The sequence below is a fragment of the Gymnoscopelus microlampas genome, assembly GCF_963454915.1.
Source record: "Gymnoscopelus microlampas genome assembly, chromosome: 24".
Lineage (NCBI taxonomy): Eukaryota > Metazoa > Chordata > Actinopteri > Myctophiformes > Myctophidae > Gymnoscopelus > Gymnoscopelus microlampas.
This window is the reverse complement of record NC_139961.1, coordinates 30,348,482-30,358,354: the sequence shown is the minus strand read 5'-3', so window position 1 is coordinate 30,358,354 and position 9,873 is coordinate 30,348,482. Positions and strand designations below refer to the sequence as shown.

The 9,873-nt window shown below is 38.6% G+C and overlaps 1 protein-coding gene across 1 annotated transcript; it reads right to left on the bottom strand.

Moving 5' to 3' along the window:
- Positions 1-5,693: 5,693 nt before the first annotated feature.
- Positions 5,694-9,347, bottom strand: LOC311040635 (G2/mitotic-specific cyclin-B2-like; the record flags this gene model as incomplete). Its single annotated transcript, XM_084050964.1, has 9 exons — positions 5,694-5,801; positions 6,301-6,411; positions 6,555-6,695; positions 7,226-7,471; positions 7,574-7,732; positions 7,992-8,192; positions 8,308-8,649; positions 8,827-8,937; positions 9,282-9,347. The coding sequence occupies 9 exons, from the start codon at positions 9,345-9,347 to the stop codon at positions 5,694-5,696; spliced, it is 1,485 nt and encodes a 494-aa protein (XP_083907090.1).
- Positions 9,348-9,873: the final 526 nt, after the last annotated feature.

Below are 9,873 nucleotides of genomic sequence, written 5' to 3'. Positions count from 1 at the left end.
GCAGGTCGTATGACACAAAATACATTAATAAGGAAGCTCTAAAAAAAAGAATAAAAATAAAGTTTAAAAAAATAAATAAGGAAGAAGTGTTAACACCCACTTTTATAAATGTCAATGTAATTTAGGGACGTGATTCTACTGAAGCACATACAATGATCTGCTGGTCAATAAATCTAATCTGTTTTTTACCACTTTTATATTGTTATAAATCATCTTAACTTTGTATATAATGCTATTTCATGATGTTTGCATTATAAAATAAATTGTTGAGTTTTATTCACGTCTATTTTCTTCATTTTTAGTCTTTGCACTCTTTGACTTTGTATGAAAGATATTTTATTCCAATTGCCACTTGCAGCTATAATGTGACTTATTATTGCCTCCACCAATGCACCCTGCATTAAATTCAATATCATGGTCTTATCCATCTCAGTGAACATATTTTAATGGTAGCTAGTGTTCAGAATTGTTTATTATATTAAAATGCCAAAACCAAGGAGTCGGTTGGTTGTATAGGAAAACGTTACAAATACATTTTACAATTGGCCCCAATCTTATTGTATCCAATTTTACACTCAGATCTTATTCAACATTTTTACTGTGCAGCCTAATCTTAACAGACTTGACTGCATCCTTTACTGCATCCACATAATGCAGAAGGTGTCTTGTCAGCAAGATGATGAAAAGAAACTATGTATAGATTTCAGACAGACTTACTACCAATCTGTTCACACTTTTAAACAGATCTGTTCACACTTTTAAACAGTAAAGTGTTCATATTGTCCCTGTAGGAACTGTACGATCTGTATTTGTTTCATTCAAATAGTCTCCTATACCTACAGTATATACATTATGTCTCACTGTCAAAGGCGAATGAGCACAATAGCAGCGTGATAATCTTTCCTTCCTAGACTCAAATTGTTATTCATGAGCAAAAACCTGAAGACTTGAATGGCTTCATTCACACACATTTGGTTCAGTAAAGTACTGAATGAATGAATCATCATTATCACTAGATGGCAGTATAATCTTTACATGAACTATATATCCTACCACAGGTTAATAGGGCTGGTCAACAGTCCAGCAGAATGTCATGATGGTAGAATAAGCCCTAACTCAAGATGAAGATAAAGAAGAAACTGTAATGCTATTGTACACTGATATATGTACTGTATGCATCAAATTTACAACTACAGCTTAGAAACTACACGCAGATTTCATAGTGCACGAATAGGTCAAGCTTTGCAAGAAATCAAAAGGTCAGTGTTGAATTTAATTACTTTACAGTCTACTCAAGTGGAAGTTGATGCCACACCTTTTTTAAAAGACTTTGTTTAGACCAATTACCACCTGTCACACGTTCCAAGCAAACATTATTTGAAACTTTAGTTACTAGTTACTTTGCAAATAGTAACAAATATACATTTTTATATTATAAAACATACATTAACCACTTTAGCCCTATATTATAGGCTATTTTAAAATAGCTGATCTACAAGCTCACTGTGAGCTTGTAGATCTGCTATTTTCAAATATTTTAGTACTTTTACTTTTGGTACTTTAAGTATATTTTGTTGCCAATACTTTTGTACTTTTACTCAAGTAACATTTTGAACACAGGCCTTTTACTTGTAAGTTACAAGTAACAGGCCTGTGTCCAAAAGTGTACAAGTTGTAACAGAGTATTGATACTTTTACTTAAGTAGAACATGTGAGTACTTCTTCCACCACTGGTTATATAGTTTCTGCTTTGATGCTGAATCAAAAAAAGTTTAATCAAGCCCTAAATGGGTCTATAAACTGAATACTAACTGAGTTCTAACTGAGTTATTTTCCTCTTTTCACCTACATATACCTAGTCTCCCCCAAAACCATATGGGAAATTAAATATATTTTTTATTTTTTAAACATTTGTTTATTGGATTTTGACTGAAGCATTTCTTGCATGCATATCAAAAACATATACCATTGCATTGCCTCATATATAGCCCAATCAAGAAAAGAGAAAAAGTTACTTTAGTTTTTTCCCCCTCAAATGAAAACACAAAGGACAAGAGTCTTGCAAGACTTACAAGAAATAGGATAGGGAAATTAAATATTTTTTGTTGACTTGATACATAACTTCGTATTGCACTTACTGAAACCTGGCTGCCCAAAGAACTAGAGTCCCTCTATACACTGAATAACTATACTGGTGTTCACTTTCATAGGGAGAAAATAGGTGGTGTATCGCTTTTTTTGGTTTTTACATAATAGTATTCAATTCACTAATAGAGCGGCAGGCTAGTATAGAGTCTGTCTTCATACCAAGATTCTGAACTGCAAAGACAGTCTGAAGATACTGTATATAGCACAAGAACCGATGTCAGTCATCACATTTGGGCATATCGACACACAAATTATTAATTTTGAGCCGACAAGTGGTGCTTTGGAGGCGGTTTGTTCAAAACCAGATCACTTGTATGACTCTGAACTTTACTTTCCTTAACCATGTTTGGCTTAAGTGAGTTTGAGGCCATTTGAGGCCATTGATTAAAGATCAATTACACTTGGGTAGAGTGTGGGTTGTGTATTTAACCTCTTATGTGGAAGTGGAACACAGATGAAAACTAAACAAGGTAAGACATGGTGGAGGAAATAAACATTTTAAGGAGTGCCAGTAAATAATGGAGAGATACTGTATGGTCTATTTAACCCCATAAAACAACATCTTAAACCGAATATTTTTAAGAACATAACTTCTAATGGCAGCTCAGGCGTTCAGTTTGGCATTTTTATTATTTTATATATTTGACACATTTGGCACCTAAATAGAAACGCATGCACACATTTTAGCAAATTGCCTGAGACGGAGGGAAAGAGACGCTAGACAGACGCACAGGAAGGCAAGACACACTTTTCTACAATTCAGTCATAAGTCTACAATCATCACAAGTCACAACTAAGAGATGTCCTTCAGGTTCCAGTGGAGTGGAGATTGAAGCTGTTTGCAGAACAACATGGACAAAGTTTCCATGTCCTGGACCTGGAACAGGACTCAAGAGTCAAGTTGTCCTACACCTACAATCTACATTTTGTAATCACATACATTAGGTAGCAAGGTTATTAAGAGTTGATAGATTTAACAGTGACAATAATGTTTTGTTTGCAAGTGTTGCTTTGGAGGCTCTTTGTTCAAAACCAGATCGCTGATATGACTCTGAACCATGTTTGGCTTAAGTGAGTTTGTCTGAACTTTTACAAACAATAACTTAACATGTCAAAGAGGAGATCTGAGCACTCAAAAAAGTGGAGAGGATATGGAGTTAAAATGCCAACATGTTTCGACCAGTTACGGTCTTAAACAGGGCGAGAACTGAAGAAGACCATAACTGGTCTCCTCAACTTTTTTGAGTGCTCGGATCTCCTCTTATTTTTAAGCCTGCATGCCTCCTGATCCTAGAAGCACCTTCAGCATGCTTTTTTTAGACATTTTATCTCGTTTGCGCACACGGTTGGATTCTGTGTTTTTTCTCAACTTAACATGTCACTTAATGAATCTAAATAATATTGAGGCAATTTATGTACCGGTACTCTGTATTTGCAGTGGAAGTTGTACCAGGGCGCCATTGCAGCAGTAACATTTAGTGACCCCTTTATGATGGAATTTACCAGTGATACATTTTACCACAGAACAGCTAGTTGTGTTTAGTACCCCTTGTCATCACCAGCTGCTAAATGTTTCCCTCATACTTAAAGCATATAGCATACAGATTCTAGGCCCATGCAAGATGAAGCATCTTCTGAATAGAGGAGTCATCATTGTACAGATAAACATTTGCAGTGAAAGCAAGTGTCAAAATTGATGATTTCTGTTCAGGATTTGTTGAAGGAATGTTTAGGAGATATGAAAAAATATAGAGGCATGATCTACTGATGATGATGTCACCTCTGATTATTCAAAAGAAAACACTCTTTCCGATCATTAAGTGAGATTTGAAGAACAGGAATTAGATACAAATATTAATCTTTTAACTAACATCAACATGTACAGTTACAGTAGCACTGATTTCTGTACTGCGTGTTACGATAATAGTGCAGCAATAGTTCTTGTAACACCAAGGAGGTGTATTTTGGGTGGCAGTGTACTACCACTACACATAGGTTTGCCCACATAAGAAAATGTTTACATTTAGGAATGGGTTTGGTGTTGCAAAGGCAAATATAAAGGAACTGTATTGATTCCAAGACACTGAATGCGGTCATTAAGACAGTGAACATCTAAATTCCCTTGAGGAGCAGTCTGGTGTCTTGCCTTCAAACTTTGCACTAAAACCAATGGGGTTTCTTGCAGATTATGGCAGATATTCTATACCACTGATTCTTAAACCTTTTTCCATTTCAAGGACCTCCAGTTTGATATGCATTAGGCCACAGACCCCCATTGATACAATGTGTTATCTCTGGGACCCCAGTCTGAACTTTCCATTTATGCATTTGGTAAGGGTTCATTTATTGGACCCCTGGTGGGCTCAGAACCCAACGTTGAGAACCAGTGTAGCCTATTACTATACAGCACGGTGGTATAGACAGTATACCACATATTCGGTTCCCCACTGCTGTCTATTCCAAAGCTTTTCACACTTTTTGTGCCCAACACCAACAGACAGGTCAAAGTCAAGGCACACCTGTATTCATAGCGAAAATAGCCGATCTACAAGCTCAGTATGGCACAATATGAGCTTGTTTTTTGTCTGGGAAAAAATATATAGCTTAGAGCATATAAAGAAATGCCTTAATAAGGACACCAGGTTTAAAGTGGTGAAAATATTCTTAGTGAGTATATCATATCATTTGCCTCTGTATTTGGTAAATGGTGTGCACAAAATACTATATACCCAAAAGAAATGGTATAGTTGTATATTATACTGTATATTTGAAATAATGCTTGTCTGTCACACAATCCCAAGGCACACCAATAGGAACCACTTGTCTATTCAATTAATTTCTTAGACAAATGAAAAAGTACATAGTAAACCAGGTGGAGGTTTCATGGGCGTGAGAATTACACCTAGTGCCATAACTTTCTTTTAATTCAACATAATAAACATTACCATGCTACTGAAAGGAGATTAGAACTCCAATTCAAGAGTCAGACCAACAATTCTCATGGTTCAAACTGATCATTTTTATTATATTAATGATATTTACATAATTCATAGATATTTACATGGATATATACAAACATATTTACACACTTTCTTGGTTTTCACACACACACACACACACACACACACACACACACACACACACACACACACACACACACAATTCCCTGGCTCCTAAACATACTGTACATACATACACAACAGTCAACAGAATTACTGATTAGTATGTTAGTGTCAAAGACTGTTAGCTGAATTCAGGTAGCCTGGGACCAGACGAATCTGCGAGTGCAAAAATAAATTGCACTCTGCGATTTGGGTCTGGCACCGCTCCATAGAGAATCCATTTCCTGTTCCAGAAGACGTGGGGCACCAATCAGGGCCCAGTATTCGAATATGGGCGACTGTAATTGGTAGTTGGTTGTAGGTCTAACCAATTGCGTCGAGGGACATTGTTTTGATCCCGCCCCTTAGGAAACAAACCGTCCTCATGGAAGCACCAGACTCATATCCACGCAGTGATATAGTCTAGCTACGCCAGGCTAGAATTCAGGGGGGAGCAGCCAGGGGAGCAGCCAGGCTCTTTACTACGGAGGACTGCTGCTCAGAGAGTTGAGTGACATTCAGCTTGATCTCGGAAAACTTCGTCTTGACAGCCTAGTGGAGAGGGAAAACTAGCATTAGTATTAATCTATTTAAACATCCCCATCTCACTCCATTATATTATACTACATTATACTAACCCTAATGGAGAGGGAACATTTATATTAGTACTTCACTATTCATCTATGCAAACATCCCTATTATTCCTTTATCATAGTATACTCCATTATACTATACTACAACTTACAATTAAGCCAGGTAAACACACTGTACAACACATCACATGCAGAGAGACAGTGTAGTGGCTTAGCAATTTAGGAGCATAGGAAAACTAAGAACCTAGCATCAGTCTAAAAACGTAAATAATCTGTACATTGAAACTATAGGACGCCAGATAAACACACAAACCTAGCATCTGTCTAAATAACATGCTAACCTACATTTATCCTAACGCCAACCCTAGTGGAGAGGGAATCTTAGCATTAGTATTCATCTATTCAAACATCCACATCTTACTCCATCAACTTCCAAATGCCTTTGTTTGCCAACTCACCTGGAACTTTGTTTTCCCCTCATTGACAGCAACGACATTCTTTGCCATGTGCTGCATTATGGGCTTCAGGTGAGCCTCGTCATACCTGGTGTAGTGCTGCTCTGTAGGAGTCTGCAACACATGAAAAACAATCGTTAGGATCATCATATGTGGTGCAACACTGCTAGAATCAAACTAGAATCAAAGACAAAATGTCAAGCTAGTCATCTGTACTAATAATAAGCCAACATATACATTGATTCTATAGAACTCACCCATGGCAGGCCACCCTGCAGCAGCTGAGAGAGGCACAGTGAAGCAGCAGCAATCTCAGAGGGCCGGTAGTGAACCATGTCGTAGTCAAGGAGTGTCAACTCCATGAGATACATGGCCAGCATGTGTCTCTCCACAGTACACTAGAACAAACAAACAAACAACACTATTAAAAATCATGCTTGCATATACAATTCAAAATACTCTGCTACACATTTGACCAGTCATCACCTATGTTCATTTAGACTACGTTCACACCGTCAGCCCAACTCTGATAATTGTCCTAACCTGATTGGAAATCAGAGTTGTTTTATCAAGTCTGAACAGCATAAAAACCTCATGGAAATCTGATCAGATTTGAACCACATTCCTAGGTGGATTGAAATATCATTCAAATATGTTTTCTAAATGTTTGTTTCATTCTGAACACTGACACTGCAAACGACCTTGGAGCTCGTGGGAAATAGACGATCCACAAGCTTACATGTCAAACTGTGACATGTAGATCTGCTATTTTCTACACAAATCCAAACTAACCACTTGCAAATAACAGTGATGACAGTCAGTCCTAAAGATCAGATTTTGCCTGCAGTCTGGACAAAGCCTTGGTGCAGAGGGTCAAGTCTGATCACTACACCTTGTATGTTAGTGAACCATATGAACAGTGACTCACGTTTGCAGCCTTGGATGCTCTCCTGAGGAAGTGCAAGGGCAGCGGGAACCCCAGCTCATAGTTGAGGTACCTCAGCATTACACGCTCCATCTGTTTAATCTGAGTGATTGTGAAGGCGTTGTCTGTGATGTCGGCAAAGTCCTGGATCCCTGGGGCACCGATTTGTCTCATCTCCTCGTACTTTGAGGCCACCAGCATGGCAGTGACACCAACAAGCTGGAGCTTCTTTGGTGAAACTGACCGAACCTGTAATACATCACAACAGCTCATTAAAAAAGGAAAAGGAAAAGAAAAGAAAGAAAGACAAGAGCAGATCAAATGGTAAAATAATTTGTAAGTTGCCCTTACTTGCAGAAAACGATCCAAGATGGCAACTGTGAGATAGAGTGTCTCCTGCCGCAGCTGGAAACTTAAATGAACCTGGATCAGCCAGTCGATTAGCTTAGCTCGATTCTGTGCCGTTATGTCGAAGCCCTTCAAGAACCCGGGTCGCACAGCCTGCTTTACCTGTACAAACAAAAGACTTCATTACATCGCTGCAAGACACCAGGTCACATCTAAGCCTGTCACAATTATTACATAATCGCATGATTGCAATTATTTTACATTATCACCATAATATCTATGTTCAAAAATGTTCAAAAAAAGTGTAAATACTATAGGTCTACAAGTTCACAATGCATCATCGTCAAGTAAAAAGTGATGATTGTATGACAACCCTAGTCACATCATGTAGTAAAGAAAACACGCCTCTGGCATCACATACCTCTAGATCCATTAGATGTGCATATATGTCTTTGACATATTCAGAACATAGGAGGGACATCTGTGAGTCTCCTGCGTCAATGTCCTCTACTGTGAGGAGCGGGTCAGGGAAGGCCTCCTTCATGGAAACATCTGCAGCTTGTTCTGGGCCAGTGGAGGGAGACACTTGAGGAGGTACCTGAACTCTGGCAACTCCAGTCCTCTGAGAAGGATAAAAGAATAAAAAAATACATTCAAAACACATTCTTCTTTGAAGTTAAACTGTAGGTAATTTGTTTCTTGTACATATGCTACAGTGCAGACTAGCAAAAACTTACTCGGGATTCCAGGATGGACGCTCTCCACACCTTCCTGTCCCCCATCAGGAGCTCTGCAGTGCTGCTAGCTCTGCTGTTACGCTGCAGTGTGTCTACATAGGTGGTGCGCCTCTCTCCCCTCCTAGCTGTGCCTTGTGTCAGTTTGTTGGCCATCAGTTTCACGTGCCTGCCACAATGCCCAGCCACCGTTCTCTCCCTGAACTTGTCTGCTACTCTCGGGAGGCCTCTGCAGAGGTCCACATTTCTGATGTGGTCCACGTTCACCCATGGTACATCAGGGATCCTCTGTAGGATTCTTGTGTAGACACCATGCAGGGCCTTGTCCTGTTGTACTGTCTTGAACTGAGAGTGTACAAAGGGAACCTTACATTAGAGGTATATAAATGTAAACAAAATAATTGTTTAAATTAACAGTCAGTTTAAATTAACAAAAGGATTTCAGAGTAGGGATCTGAAAAAAAGTATCAAATTGGGGACTGTGAAATTGTAAAGGTTGAGAATCAGGGGTTTAAATATTACCTTGGTAGCCTTGTTGGCAAAGTTGGAAAGGTCTCCAAGAGCAGCTCTCTTAGGAGCACCGTTGGTCTCCACCATGTATGGAGGGTTCTGCACGTTCATCCACTGTTGAAACTGTAACATCCAAAAACCGTTACAAAAAGAACAATGTTAAAAATGCACTTGAGGTTTAAAAGATTCACCAAAGACCAATGCACAACCAAAACTGGATCAAATAAAACATAAATTAAGCCACATATTAACACCCAAAAGACTCAATCTCAATTCATGTCGCTTGCCGACCAGAACAGACACTAAAAACAACGTGTTTAGTTAAAAAGCAACGTTCAAACTGTATTACGTTTAGAAGGTTCATAACACAATTCACCAACGTTCACAACATTCAAAATTCACTCAACAACCAACTGTGTAAAAGCCGTTGAACCAGCAAACATCACCAAACAGCAACCAAAACAGACATTCAAGCTGACAAAGCGTCCGTTATAAGCTTGGAAGATCAGTTCGGCGAGCGACACCAACACCATAACGTCAACGTTTAGCCTAACGGGAGAATAACAAGCTTAACTCTAGTTATTTTTCACAATTATTTTACTCACCATAACGCTGAACTCCACCGAAGATACGATCAAACCGTTCAATTCTGAATTTAGTTAAAAAGCAACGATCAAACTATACTTTACGTTTAGATGGTTCAAAAGAATCAAAACACACTTCACCAACGTTCACAACATTCAAAATTCTCTCAACAACCAACGTTTTAAAGCCGTTGAACCAGCAAACATAACCAAACAGCAACCAAAACAGCACAGACACAACCAAATAACGTTAAATAAGCCAGAAACACCACAAAACAAAAGACTAAAACTCAATGCACGTCGCTTGTCGACCAGCAGAGAACAGATCTTCAAGCTGACAAAGCGTCGGTTATAAGCTTGGAAGATCAGTTCGGCGAGCGACAACAACACCAAACGTTAACGTTTAGCCTAGTAACGGGAGAATAACAAGCTTAACTCTAGTTATTTTTCATAATTACTGTACTCACCATAATGC